Source organism: Stereum hirsutum (genome assembly GCF_000264905.1).
Source record: "Stereum hirsutum FP-91666 SS1 unplaced genomic scaffold STEHIscaffold_10, whole genome shotgun sequence".
Lineage (NCBI taxonomy): Eukaryota > Fungi > Basidiomycota > Agaricomycetes > Russulales > Stereaceae > Stereum > Stereum hirsutum.
Genome location: NW_006763140.1, coordinates 489228 through 503693, shown reverse-complemented (window position 1 = coordinate 503693; position 14466 = coordinate 489228). Strand labels below are relative to the sequence as shown.

General features: G+C 49.7%; 3 protein-coding genes across 3 annotated transcripts; 1 reads left to right on the top strand and 2 right to left on the bottom strand.

Moving 5' to 3' along the window:
• Positions 1-1022: 1022 nt before the first annotated feature.
• On the bottom strand, positions 1023-4889 carry STEHIDRAFT_169682 (glycoside hydrolase family 29 protein; the record flags this gene model as incomplete). The annotated part of the gene is made up of 23 exons (XM_007305896.1): positions 1023-1461; positions 1524-1556; positions 1608-1658; positions 1708-1722; positions 1781-1827; positions 1887-2005; positions 2063-2100; positions 2160-2214; positions 2273-2404; positions 2465-2483; positions 2542-2605; positions 2655-2704; positions 2756-2769; positions 2823-2996; positions 3059-3081; positions 3132-3143; positions 3210-3250; positions 3304-3312; positions 3370-3396; positions 3464-4091; positions 4150-4219; positions 4278-4724; positions 4784-4889. 23 exons carry the CDS (start codon positions 4887-4889, stop codon positions 1023-1025), a joined length of 2613 nt encoding a protein of 870 aa, XP_007305958.1.
• A 1714-nt stretch (positions 4890-6603) lies between these two features.
• Positions 6604-9997, bottom strand: STEHIDRAFT_169681 (uncharacterized protein). The gene is made up of 17 exons (XM_007305895.1): positions 9943-9997; positions 9616-9880; positions 9410-9549; positions 9216-9354; positions 8878-9140; positions 8740-8812; positions 8534-8686; positions 8444-8481; positions 8314-8387; positions 8169-8251; positions 8094-8108; positions 7977-8042; positions 7755-7913; positions 7291-7682; positions 7086-7234; positions 6811-7021; positions 6604-6750 (listed from the first exon to the last, which is right to left on the bottom strand). Exons 2-17 carry the CDS (start codon positions 9775-9777, stop codon positions 6702-6704), a joined length of 2166 nt encoding a protein of 721 aa, XP_007305957.1. The 5' UTR covers positions 9778-9880; positions 9943-9997; the 3' UTR covers positions 6604-6701.
• Positions 9998-13633: 3636 nt separating this feature from the next.
• Positions 13634-14419, top strand: STEHIDRAFT_39828 (Rhodanese-like protein; the record flags this gene model as incomplete). Its single annotated transcript, XM_007305665.1, has 1 exon — positions 13634-14419. A coding segment is annotated over one exon (786 nt), but the record flags the coding sequence as incomplete, so codon positions are not given.
• Positions 14420-14466: the final 47 nt, after the last annotated feature.

Here is a 14466-nt window from a genome sequence, read left to right as displayed (position 1 = left end):
CCTCAAATCCTTTCCATCGTTGAGCGTTCTGAAGATAATGCAAGGGATTCGCACCGGTGATCTCGAGGCCATCAGCGTCGTTGCCACTCACCTTCCAAACCTTGAGGAGCTGGAGATCAGCCACCAGTTGCATCTTAGTCTGTTGACTTCATTGCGGGTGAGTACACATTGAGCCCTCATTGTTTTTCATATGTTCATCCTGCCTTGGACACTCCTGCTAAACCGTGTATACATTCACTTCTAGGAGGGACTCGATGATTCTACGCGAGTATTGCCCCGGTTCACATCCCTACGACGCCTTGTGTATGTGTTGCTCGAACGTGATGTCATGGAGTTTACGGAAGTTGCTAGAGATGAAGGACGAGATGTTTATATATTAATTGGGTGGGGATTGGCGTGTCCTACGCTTTCTCATTGCGAGATATGTGAGCGTTTTGACTCCACAAGTACATCTCTGTCCGTGTGCTGATTTTTCTTGTACAAGACGGAACTGTTTGGGAGCGCAAACGCGAGGACTGGTCGCTTTCTTCGGCATGATTTACATGGCGGGGAAGAGCTCAGGTGCTCATGCCTCGACTTGTACCGGTACGTCTTGTCTGTAGTTTCCTTCTGCGCTACATTTGAACCCTTCATCTAACGATAAGTTCAATATCAACAAGGACTCTAGTATATTTAAGGACACTTACTTCGACATCCCCGATCTATCGCGGTTCTGAATCCACGGCCAACGCCCAGCTACTCATCACGGGTTCGCTCATCTTACAATCAATGCGACGACAGCCGTGACCTGCTCTCTGGAAGAAATTCCGATGAGTCGCACGATTCGTCTTCTCTAGTATCTCATTCGAGGGTTCGGGCATTTCAGTGGTGTATTTTGTCTCCGTTAGCACGATGCTTTCCAAGCGTATCCGTTGACACTTACATCCGAAGCAAGAAAGGAATGAATGAATGTATTTTAATGCACAAAGAGTACCACTGAGAAGACGTTAGTATCGTAAGATGGATCAATGTAGTCGCCCTCGTTAATAAGAAATCTTGAATGCCCAAGCGTACTGTGAGCGATCCAACTCTTGCTCACTTACTTCTACACAGAAAACGCCCACATCGTCAGACGACCACGCTAGGTGCTGGCCCGAACCTCCAAGAAGCGTCACAACATCTCCCTCAACTATTGGAACAGGAGCCACAGTCCGGAGCACACCGTCCACAGGCCGCACAATGGATATGATGTAGAACGCATCGGGCTTAGTGGTGAACCGTACTGCGGTAAACGTGTCATCGCCAGATTGAATCCACCAAGGCCTTGTGCCGTAGATAGCCTCGCCTGAGGAGCGGAGCCAGCGACCCATCTCGATGAGAGGCTCTTGTTGGGCTGGCACGATTGTCCCGTCCGCTTTCGGGCCCTGTATTGGTGATTGGTAACACACCTTTGAACGGCTGATACGGAAGAGACTCACGACACTACGCATGGAAAAATCAGTGTCGAAGAAGTCAGGAACGCGAAAAAGAAATAAGTGGCGTACTTAACCAAGAAATTCCCTCCTTTGGAAACGATGCTAAACATAGGTTAGTAAAAAAAAATCCCGGGAAGGAGCGCACAAACTTACTCGACGAGTTCTGGTATAAGACTGGATGCATTTTGATAAAGGTGCACAGGACTATATTGTATGGTGAACATGAGGTTGTTACGAGCATAGAGGCACGTACGTGGCTGAATTGAACCTGTTTGTTGCGGCTGATGTCAAAAAGAAGTCGTTCTATCATGAGAAATGGCACTGACCCAAAGCTATGAGGGTCAACGCCAGCGGCACTTTCCCACTTCTGTGGCTGAGGATAGGACGTCGCATGAGTCCTGAAGTTTGAAGATAAAGAGCATGGGACATTACTAGACGTCCGCCCGACTTCGAGTAGTCAATGGACACGAAATCAGTTTGGTTCGCTCCACAGCGGTTGTTCTGCGTCACTTGGCGATTTTGTGATGCGGCATAGTTGTACCAGTTTGCAGCTGCAGGCGTTAGATGTCAGCTCAACCGTGGAGGATACATGGATAGAAAGTCCGAACCAATTTGAGGATACGCGCTTGCTCCGCCAGCATCGCACCTGGTAGGTACGACGAGAATCAGTATATGTACTGCACCTGAAGGCGAGAGACATAATACCAAAGAATATCGGTGTCATAGTTGAACAAGAGTGCTTCCATCTGAATTTTCTGCACTGGAGTAAAGAGGTTGGAAGCGTGACCAGTAGCTTGTCCGATAGATAGAGGACTCACCATCTTGTATAAAGTCCTGAACAGGGACGTATCCCGCGTATGGTTCGCAGCATGAATCGTTGCGCATGTAATGAGCTGGGCGTCCTGGAAAGCTGCTATGGCTGTAAGGCGCATAGTCGGGGTTGAACCACTCTAACAGTTTAGGTAGGCTATCAAAAACCCATGGTATATAAACGTTCCGTATCATCTGACCTGGCAGGCTGAAGTATGCCTATCGTGAGCGGTCAGTGTAAAGCCTTTGACGCAAAATATCACGACGCGTAACTTACTCCACGACGAAGATCAGGATGCCGAGCTCTAGCACTGGCGAATAGTTCCTCGAGGATGTCATGTCTATAATCGAAATTAGCTACTGCTCCCAAAAATGAGTCGGAGAATTGACCTGGGACCCATGTCCACAGAATTTCGGAGGGAAAGACTAGGGTCTTCGAACTGATAACCAGTCAGTAAGTACATGCAAAGGAAATAAGATGTGGCATCTACCAGGGAGAAACCATCTGGAAGGTGTAATATCAGAATACACTTCAGATTTCTATCTATCATGGCTTACCGTGGTGTTTCGCAGTGAAGACGAAATATTTTGCACCGGCATCGGAGAACAAGTCTACCCATTTGTCGGGATTCCAAGACGATGTAAGGAAGTCTGCGATGAAATCGTCATATACGACGTCTAGGCCATAAACCGTGCGATGGTGTTCCCATGTTGGTGAATTTGTTCCGTCATCTGATTCAGTATCCATGGACGATAAGCATGTCTTACAAAGAGCATGATGCAGTACAACTCACGTTCGTGCAGTTGCCAATTATACCTGCAGAAATGTCATGACAGACCTGAGAAATTCATGGTTACAACGCTTACCACTCAGCATATCTTCCGGGTCGCGCAGAGCCTGGTAAGGATTTTCCCAAAGGACATTAGATTGACTGTTTGACGCACTGTTCTCCGACAGGTGCCCAAGCAGGAACAGAGTATATGCCCTTCGGTTTGGCGTTGATAAGATTAAATTAATAGCGAAATAACGACTACTCACCCAATGTACCTTAAAAGCCGTTCCATTTTAGTTGAAGGAAGAAGTAATGAATACGAGAGAGCTTACGAGGATGCCAAATTTTGCGTCGTCGAACTATCGCGGCAGAAGGGTGACTGAGCATATATCAGGCCGTTTTGTAGTTGTGAAATGGTGAACAAACCCATTCAGGCGCTTCGTGGGTATCCAGGCTTGCATCCCCCATGGTCCAACCTGGGATGCCGGCGGTGACAAGCCACTGATCACTTGTATGCACAGGATTTCCGGCGACATCCTTCACGATGACAGATATCTGCGCAGGACTACCTGGCCTAACGCCCTCAGCGTTGCATACGCCGACAAGAACCGATACTTGATCGTTCGAGCGTAAACGATATACAATCCCTGGAACGACCGTGAGTAATGAAGAAGAGTTCAAAGTTACCGTATGTGCAGACGTGAGCCACGCTGAAGTGGGTGACCCAAGTGGCGCCAGGTTGTCAAGCCGAACCTCGATCTGCTGGATCCGACTTGAGCTTTGGCAGAGGCCCGTGTCAAACCACTTGGTGGTCGAGTGGACGCTCTGAATACCTAACACGGGGTAGGTGGGAAGTTCTGGGCGAGGCCTAGGACCTACGTCATAGCCAATTGGACGAAGCGTGATAGAAAACCAGTTGATCAGTATATCCTTGGGAGGGAGTTGTATCGCGACGAGCGGGACCGCGCTCGGTACATAAGCCTCAGAGTAGTGTATCTGGGTGATGTTGCGATTTATCGCATGATTCTCAGTCGACGGCCCATAGTGCCATGGGCTAAAGTAACGATATCTTCAATACTTAAGCTCGGCAAAGGAAGCGGCAAGATACGAACGTGTGAATGGCCCCATTCATGACCCCGGTAAAGAACTCACTCGCGTACCATGGGCCAAAAGTAATGCTGGCTGTAATGGGAGAAAATTGAATAACGAGTATCTAGAGTGTACGTCTAGAGGTCCCTACAAAGGTGTACACTTCCATCATCGAACATTAGCGAGATGTTGCCGGTGACTGGTTGGGAGAATGACGACGCAGGCCAAACGGCGGCGCCCAAGGCGTGTAGGCTTTGATACCTCACATGTCGTGCGACCGGGATGATTTGGGAAGCGGACCGGATTGTGTCGAACCTCGACGGGTGATAGAACGGTGGGAGTTGAAATGGTATCCCTCTGTATGTGAGTGCCGACTCAGATGGCAGTTCATGCTGTGGGAATGCGCTGCCAGTCCCATCAAAATCTGCTCTTGCGTCGTCCAGCCCCGTAGATGCCGCTTTTGCGTTGAAAAAGCTCGTCAAGTCGACTTGTACGGAAGATGGAATAGAGTCTCCGAGTCCCCACTGCACTTCTATTCGACGAAATGGGCGCGAAGGGGTCCTCGACCAGAGAAAGACTGAGAAAGCAGAAGTGACCGCTTATGATTCGGTTAGGGATTGGAATACATTGTGCGTCTGGAGCACCAATGACACTTACCAATAACAAGAAGGACTATTCGTTTGGTTCCAGTACTGCGTAGAGCTGGGCCTATGAGCGGTATCCAAACCAAGCGGACGAGAAGCGATCCTGCAGTTCTGGGCATAAGGGAAATCACCAATGGTTGATTAAGCGCCTACACCTCGTTCAACATTTCTTGTGCCGGCACCTGCCGTCCAGTCGGAGCGCGAAAAAATCGCCTCTCGCTTCCTCTCCATGGTTTCTGCTCCTCACCCTCGTCTCTTTGCCACGCGCAACAGTGTCTCTAGGGTGCTCAATTCTGGCATGCGTATCTTTCTGCCCTGTGCATTGGCGACCGCTTCCCACTGAATACCATACATCCAAAGTGAGGTGTCGCCCGGTGTATAGCACGTCCTCTGCATCTTGTCTGTGTCACTCTCGTCGGATTCGTTGTGTTTGGCCCCTCTGGGAAAGAGCGCGCTAGAATTCCATGCGGAGCTGAACCTTTCAGTGGGGAGTATCCATGTCTTGGTCGGCTGCGGGGGTGCCCTTTGCAATGCCAGCTAAGGTGTCTGACTCTGCCGCATCCTTCACGGCGGTCTATCGACTTCTTTCGTTTTACCGTCTGTTTTCAGTACCACACCACATTAGCTCTGCAATACTCTATCTTTCCACCACGATCCCCCCATTCCGAGGCTACTGAGCCCTATCACCCTCTCCCTGCTCCGACTGTACCACTTTTTATCCTCTTCGTTGTATCCATCATATTTGTTGTGCCTGTGTCATGCAGGATCACTTGCTCGTTCTTTGCACCTTCTGGTCTTGCTTCCTTGGCCTCTTCGGTCCTGTATGCTGCTTTCTGAGCGACATACGCACCTTCGTCTCCTTTCTTTTCAAGTCGTCACAATTCTCGTGATCCTGGGCAGTCTGGCTCATATCTGCATTGGCTGGGCACCCTATCTGTTGTCCTAAGCATAGAGGCTCATCTTCGTCTGGGTTAGGCATCATACTTTGTTCTGAAATTGGTCTGAGCCCAGAACCCTACTCGCTCTCAAGAGTAGTCCGGCTCAAATTCGTCGGCGATCTCTTTCTCATCCTTGAGCACTCCGACTCAAGATTCGCTTGACTAGGTTCTCTTACCTTTACTCCAGGCGGCCTCTAGGCATTTTGAGCATCATTTTCCGCTGTCATGGGTGGTTTTTCATTTGCAGACGGTCCACGGTAGTTGGTGTCGATGAGCTTTGGCTAAGTTCCGATGCTGATGGCAGCGTGTTTCGACTTTCAACCATAGGTCTCACTGCGGTATCTTCAGTCATGTCGGAAATTGTCAATCTGAAGACAGTCTCGTCCTGCAAACCACCCGATTGTTGATTTTTTGCCATCAGAGACTTTTACGAGCTCGACACCGAGATTCAATAATCTCTAAACAGCAATATGCACACTACTGTACCAGGATTTTGGCGCCCTTTACGCTACATTACATCTCAGATGAACATATATTCGCGCTGGCCCATGGGTTTGGCAGCTTTACGACTCGTACTCTCTTCGCTACTCTGCTGTGTGACAGCAAATTTCTCTACCGCAGTTCTTCGTGGCCTTGTCGGGCAGGCGGCTCATCGTCAGGGGCAGGCCTAGTTCGCAGGTTGAGTAGCATAGCTTCTGCTTGTCGTCCTTGAAGCAGAGGTCTAACCGCAGCGTATTGTATTACAGCGATGCGTTTCGGCAGGTTAGATTGTGGCCAGAAGTGGACTACATCAATAAACTACCAATGAAATATGTCTTGAAGTCGTCTTGCGTGGAGAGAGCACATTTCTCCCTGGCAATTGGATAGCTCTCAAAAACAGAGGTTACAGTTGAATGGCATGTTAAGAGTCGACTCGGATAACGATAGTACATTTGCACAGGCAGGCAAAAGGGCGAGTAGTCAACAAATATATGTAAGCATGATAGCACCATCCTAGTCGGCTATATCTTCACGAGTGACTTGAATATAGTACGGAGGTTCACTGCTCATAGCAAGATTCCTCGTGAGTGAGCCACACACCTAAATGCAACCGATGGCTTACCAGAAGTATTCGTCCAACTTCGCCTTCCACTGCTGAGAGACCGGAGGTATCGCTATTGATTGATCTCCAGCGATGTCCGATAGAGAATCGGCGATGTAAGGCGTCTGCGTGTCTCCTGGGGGAATGACGAGGTATGGACTCCCAGTCTTCGATGTCACATCCTCACTGACTGGGTTAACCATGTACGATTTGTTGATCAAGGTTCTGGTCACTAGAATTGGCATTGGAAAAGATACTCAGGATGCAAAAATATGGCCGAAGCATAGTGGGCTTACCCATGATTAACTCCTCCGGATTGACGCTAGCTTGTTCTGCAAAAAAGCGAGCATTATCGACCAGATACTGCCTCGCCTTTTGAATAGAGACGACTCTGTTCCACTGTGACACGTGAACATGGTTCCCGAGTCGAAGATCCAAGAGCCAACTTGACCAAAATATATCAGCATACAGAGCGGAGAGTAACGGATATAGTACGCGTACGCTTGATGACCGTCAGGCAGAAGCACAGGTTGACCGGTAAACCACCCTTCTTTCTTCGTCCACTGGTATACAACAGACTCTGTACTGGTCGCAAGTGCCTGAGCTACCTCTTTGTCCGCGACTTCAAATACACTTCGCAGTGATCTCCAGGCCCCAAGACCCCGTCCGCTCCATATGAGTACATCCCCAGCCTTGAGGTCCGTCACACTACCATAGTGGTCAGCGATGATCTGTTCCCAAGTATTGTTGCTCGTATAGAGCTGTGCTAAATCCTGAAAATCTTGAAGCGATCCGGTGAGATGTTGATCAAACAGGAAGCTAACACGAGGATCGATAGTAAGGGTTCGTTGATTGATAAGAGTCGGGTAAGAAGTCGCTATATGCTCATGTTTCTGCAGGAACACCAGCATGTTAGGGAGACAAATAGAAGAATTTAGCCTTTTTCAGGTATGGAACTAACGCACCTCTGGAAGCTGATAGAAGGGATTCGAATATGCCGCGAAGAATAATAAATTTCGCATATACGACTCGCAGAAGTGTTCCCCAGGGAGGTCGTTGGGGGCCAAATCGTTTGGCAGGCCCAGCAAGAATTTGTTGTTTTCATCAACGGTGTAAGTAGCGTTCTAGATAGCAGGACGATACGCTATAGTTCAAATCATTTCGACTGGGGAATTCAGAGCACTGACCCGGATGAACCATTCCATCGTCTCATCCGAGAACCTCAGCTGGCGTTGAACGTGACGTGCGGCAGACTATAATGCGTTAGATTGAGAGATTCGGCCATCTTTGAAACTGTAGCTCACGCTCGCATCCGAGTACTGCAGACATTGGCATCGTCAGAGGTATACAAAATCCTGGAGATGGGAAGTAGTTCGTACCACTTGCATGACTGAAAACATGTCTGTATAAAAACCGTCCAACTCTTTAGAGTACCGAGACCGTAGGTCTGAGCTCGGAGACACTAATATTCAGCTTGACATCAGGACATCGACGGATTTACTTAGCCAGGTAACATATAAGTACCTCCCGACATGAGAATGAACCGAGTAGGTGTTCTGAAATCTGAGTACCCAAAGAGCTGGGGTAGGTTTGGATGGCTATGTGAAGCACCGTGTCAGAGAACTGCTTAGAAAACTATGGAGGTATAGCTGACCAGACCCGAGTTAATAATTTGATGTCTTTCATCCATTTCTGTGACTCAGGAATTAGCATTAGCGAAGAAATCACAGTGATGGCAACGAACAAGCGTGTTCAATGCTTCAGTGTCCTCAATCTCTTCGTAGATCTTCGCAATCAGAGAACGACCGCCGAGCACTGCGTTGTATGTTTCGGAGAACCAGCCAACCGGCCTTCGTCTCCCCACAAACTCCACATCGGATTGATGGTATGTTCGGAACTGCAGATCAATTGAGCGGCTACGATGAGCAAGAACTGAAAATGATGACATACCCCTTTTTCGCCCAGGGGAAATGAATCACTGGGAGACAGAAATTCCTTCAGCTCTATCTCCGTGCTCGACGTTCTGTTACAGACATGTGTGAATGATATATTAAAGGCAGCAAACGACTGTATATGAATCTGACATACAAAAAGTTGCCTTCTTTCCTACCGCTCGTATTCTCGCTCACTTCAAGCTTGGAGGACCTAGAGCCAGTATCAGTGGTCATGTAGGAGCTAGATCCGACTAAAGTATCATCGGGGGAAGATGGGCTTGGGGCAGCTACAGGCATCTCTGGTCGGATGACGAGGGCGGATGAGCGCGGGAAGTTGGTAGAATCCTCGTTGGTGATATGGTTCACTCTCTCATATATCTGAGCACTGATGTACCGCAGCTCAATGAGCGACGTTAACTATTTTAGCAGCAGGAAACGATGTTTGAAGAGTGATGCATCAGCTGAGTCTATTCAATGAAAAAATAGACATACGTCAAAGCTGCGAATTGTTGTCTCCAACTCCTCACTGACGTCGTCTAAGTCCCTTTCAACCCCAGCCTTACAAAGAAACCGATCAAGCCACCGTTCGTTTGCAGCGCTTTGCATCGCGACAGATATGGAGATGAATACCCTGATAATCCAATGACAATCAGACCAAGGCACGAGGTATGAAATATAAAGCATACCCTTGGAGTCTCGTGACATCCGCGATGAGAGTTATCGAGGCACTTCCCCAACAGTCTGCCATCTTATCGCGCAATGAGACCCAGAAACGAGCCGCGCGAAGTGCAATGCGAAGACATTTCTCCTTGTTCGCCCGTACTTTCTATATTGGAATGATAGACTCGTCAGAACATCGGGTCACGTATGAAATCGGATAGCAAGCATTCACCTGTACAATGTCCAATATTTTTAATACAGCTGATGCAGCAGCAGATGCTGGGGCACATCCAAGCAAGTCCGCCGCATTCTTGCTCAATTGCACAATCAACTGTGCGATCTCAGCAGCTCCACTGCCAGCAGCCTCAGCATGTTTTATCCCAAACACTGGCATAGGATCCGATGTTACCCAGCCCAAACAGTCGGGATAGATGACAAGCAGGTCAGTGCGAGGGAGGGGCTGTCGATGAATGACTAGCAATCCAAACAGTTTGCAGCTAAGGAGAACGCTCAGCTAGACATCACTCTGAGGGTTTGTAAACAATTCCTCAAGTCTCACAGGCATGTATCAACGCGTTTGATCAGACAGAGGTTGAGTGGGACCCAAATACAAGGATATGGGGTAAACTTTGCGGCCTCCCAGTCAGCGTCAACCTTCTCGCCACTGAGACACTCCCATGCACCGTTTAAGGGAATATGAGGTACTTACTGTCGTGTGACGGGTTCCAGCTGAGTGCAAACAGAAGTAGACACGCCCTTTACACAACAAATGTGCCTTCACACAGATGTCATGAGTATTCAATGTCACGGTCCTGCGCGTTTTGTGGCGTTCGAGGACTGCATGATTGCAGTGCTTGTGATTAGTCGTCTTGCGTCTGCGTCTTAGTACCGGTTTGAAAAACGCTGTGTTACCCTCCAAGGCCCTTTAAACATATTCGGTGTTTTGAGCTGCGATGATAGACTTACCTAGCTTACGAAGGTCAAAGAACAGAAAGCACTTGGAAAGCACGAAGAAAACCCCAGCGGAAAAATCCGAAGATTGGTCATCGTTGCACGAGAGGCCCGGCTTTACCCGGTTCCTTGTCCTTCCTTCGCGATCAATCCACGAGTTGAACTCTGGTGTAATTGTGGACGACACGACCCTCTACAAGAAGGACACCCTCTGTTGGGACGAAGTCATAACTTCCTACCGCCAACCGCTAGAGTTTTTCCAACAATTCTTTGTGTTGTCGCATCTGGTACGTTGAAGAAGTGCAGTCAAAAGGTGGGTAAATATCTCGTCCACTCTGCTTACATCTTCTTGTCGTTCTCTCGGTGTGGCATTGGACTGCCACGCAAAGTGCTATCGGGGAATTTCAGATATGTTTCAAGGTGGAATGTGAGTGGTGCTTATGGAAACGGTACTACGAGTATCAATCTAGCACTTTAGTGTCAGATATGTGACTATGAGGTGTCAGCAGGCGCAGACACTGGCAGACCTGTGCTCCTCGGTATCTGGTTTATCAAGGTAACAACGGCTAGCCTATCTTTCTCTACAGCACACTCAGCGTACAGGCCAGACGCTTCCATCCATCTATCCTGAGCCTCTTTCCAGTCATGCATGGTTGCTGCCACCTTGCCGAGGTCGCGGATACAGTGTGCCTGCTCCAGAGTATTGTGGCATGCCAATGCGAACTTGTGTGCCTTTCTGAACTTCTCCGCGGCAGCAACAAGCTTGTCAGACTCTTGTCCCGGGGAGGCTTGATGCATAGCCGCCCAGCCCAATTGACGTGTAGCGAACGCCATGGCCCAGTGTGCATCGAATTGTTCGTACACTCGCAAGGCCTGTAGGAATCTGGTGGTTGCGAGTTCTGGATCGTTACGGAGCAGAGCCACCTCTCCTTCTCCGCTGATGCAGCTTGCTTCCCCTACCCTGCTACCCGCCTTCCCGAACAGAGGTTTTGCCTGATTGAAGAGCGCCTCCGCTTGATCAGGATCATTACGAAGGAGCGCTACGTCCCCCAAGCTCCTCCAGCACGCTGCCTCGCGTTCTGCTGCTCCTAGCTCTGCATAGAGGGGCTGTGCGATGATGAAATGTTGGATGGCGGTGTCGAGCTCGCCACCACAGAAGGCGACGTTTCCCAGGCGCTTCAGGCAGTCTGCTCGACCGCGTGCATCACCTGCTTCAGTGAAGAGGTGCAGTGCGCTATCGAGGTATAGTTTCGCTGATGGTAGGTTTGACGTGCTGAACTGGATATTACCGAGGCTTCGGAGGCAATCTGCTGCCTCGGACGTGATACCGAGGTCAGAGAAAATCTTCAATGACGTGAGGTAGGCATCGGTGGCTGATGCCCAGTTCGATTGTGTTAAGTGGACTTCTCCTGAAATTTTGTGCTGATAGGCACCGTTCAAAGTCACTGAGGCCGCTGTCGTCATTTGTTGACCGTACTCAGTGATTAGTCTGATGCAGACATTGAGTTCTACTCACAAATCTCGGAGGACTTCATGGTGGAACCTGCGCAGGCGGAGACTTGAAATGGGTGGATGTTCGAGTGTGCGTATTTATATGATGCAACTACGTCAATCGCTTCGCCTATTTATCCTCGTTCAGGCGTTGAGATAGATGGGTACCAACTGGCCGTAAAGTCTCATGTGACATCCTTGTACGTGCTGTGTGGCGGGAACGCGTCGAGTGCATGTCGACACATCATATGTAGACGCCCCAGTGCTGCACCTGGTACCTCCAGTTCTTCGATGATATCGTTTATCTGCTTCACACATCCCCATGCTACCCGCCGCCACCCGTTGAGTCATCAAGTACATGTTTGGAAGCTATGCTAATCTGGTGGAGTGTGTGTTCACCCAAGCAGAACAATTATAGGCAGCCTACCATGCCGGCGCGGCGTGAACTCACGACCGCTAGACTTACCCAATCTTTAGCCTTTGCTGTCAGTTTGGTCGTATCACATAGACTGGTTGCATTGCCTGGCTATACTGCATCGTGATACCCTTATATGATGGTTGCTCGAAGGAGTACCTCGACTCTCCAGAATGGGTATAATACGCAAAATCTGGTAGAGGTTCCGAGTCGGTGCGGCCTGATAGGATCATTTCGTTGATGCTTGCCCGCAATGTCTCACTTCCAATCCCAACCATATTACGCTATCTTCGATTCATAATTTGGGACGCTTCACAGGTGAAGAATGGCAGACATAACATGCCCTTCATCATATCATTACAACAGCCTATTATCGACATACCTATGTATGTACCAGCACCCTAGTAGGAACCCTGTTCCATAGAAATATAGTCGCAAGTCTCCTTTACCCCCTTGCTGTCCCAGGGCCGACCTGGTGTCAAAAATCACCCCGTGTATGATCACAAGAATGATCTGTCCTATATTTGTTCAGTGAAATCAGAAGGCATAAGTCAAGGTGCCACAGTGGCGGCTGAACGTCGATCGCCGGCCCGGGCGATCTGTGGGGGGACTTCTGCGATTGCTTCCGACGCACATTTACTAGCAACTTGAACCTTGTCTGTTCGCCACCACAATCACACCTTCGTCCTGTCTGTAGCTTGCCTGACTCCATAAAGTGTATTTCTAGGTGCGTACGAGAATGATACGCTAATGAGATACCTCTTCAACGTCTCTCCGTTTCATCGTAGACGCATTTGATAAGCTCTCAACCCGAGCTAGGCCTCGCCGCCTCTGAACCACTGTTCTCAAACTGTTCTGCCACAGGGTCCTGTTCTTGACTATCTACCTTCTACCATTCATCATCGGCTCCGGTTTGATCTCACACAGTCACCCGGCCCCTGTACTAGAGACAGTATAATTCTTCGACTTCATGGCGCATTTTCCAGCACCCTCCATCTACAGTTCCATACCCCCCATCCGTGATTCCGACCCCTCCGAACTGAGCCATCTCTACTCTCACACATCCAAGTCCAAACTGAAAACCCGATCCAAAACTCCGACTACATTGAACTCGAAATCCAGACACTCTTCACATACCAACACCTCATCCCGTACCTCCGACAGTTTCTCCCCTCTCGACCTCAAACACCCTTCCGTCTCCCTAAACCCCCTCTTCAGCAAACTCGACGTCAACGCTCAGAATAAAGGCGGAGAAAGCGAGACGCTCACCACGCCCGCTTTTTCCAGCGCCTCGGACGACTACTCCCCCGCTCCCCGAACGCTCGACGACATCCGTGACCAAGTCGCCGAGAAACTCGCAGTTCGTGGGATTCGGAAATCAAAGACGGTGGATGGCGTGCGGATCGCTGCGACTTTGACGCTCTCCAAAAAGGACGACGCCGAGTTTCTGCAGATTGTGGCCAATCATCTACAGCGCATCCTCATGCTGAAGGACTACCTCTTCGCGATCGCCACGACTGGAGTTGGCCGAACATCCCTTATCATTTGCGGTTCCGAACCTGTCCAGGTCCAACGCGCCGCACACCTCGCATCCTCCAAGTTCATAGGCCGCGTACATCCCCTGCTCGACGAGAAAACACGATGGATCGCTGGTATACATGATATAGGCTGGACGGCGTACGACGAATCCGCATTATGGGACGTCCTGTCGAAGAGTGCACAGACACTGAATGATCCCCTCATCCCTCAACCAAACTCCCGCTCTATCGCCCAAGTCCTCGAACAAGCCCGAGCGAGACTGCAGCGTATAACGCCCGAGCAGGCCTACGCCGAACTCCACGATACATCCATCCCCATGCCTGTTCTCCTCGTGGACATACGACCGGAAGCGCAACGTCTGCAACATGGTCAGATTCGGGGAAGTATCATCATAGAACGGAACGTGTTGGAGTGGAGGTTCGATCCGAGGTGCAAGGAGGGACGGTTGGATATTGCGGATAGGTATGATTTGAGGGTGCAGGTGATGTGTCAGGAGGGATATACGAGTTCGTTGGCGGCGGCTGCTTTGCAGGATCTGGGATTGTTGAATGCGACTGATGTCGTGGGTGGGTATAAGGCGTGGAGGGAGGCGGGGCTACCGGTCGAGGTCAACCCGGTTTGGGAGAGAGGACTGGTCAGTGATGGGAGCGTCACCGCCAGTGCGAGTGTGAATGGAGATGGAGGTCA

Bases quoted from the DNA above. Each gene is read 5' to 3' on its own strand.
- STEHIDRAFT_169681 (XM_007305895.1), bottom strand. From the start codon at position 9,777: ATGCCAGTGTTTGGGATAAAACATGCTGAGGCTGCTGGCAGTGGAGCT. The intron at 8,252-8,313 runs GTACTTATATGT...GCTGAATATTAG, and splicing joins GTTCATTCTCATGTCGGGAG to TGTCTCCGAGCTCAGACCTA. The intron at 6,751-6,810 runs GTAAGCCATCGG...TGCTATGAGCAG, and splicing joins AAGTTGGACGAATACTTCTG to TGAACCTCCGTACTATATTC.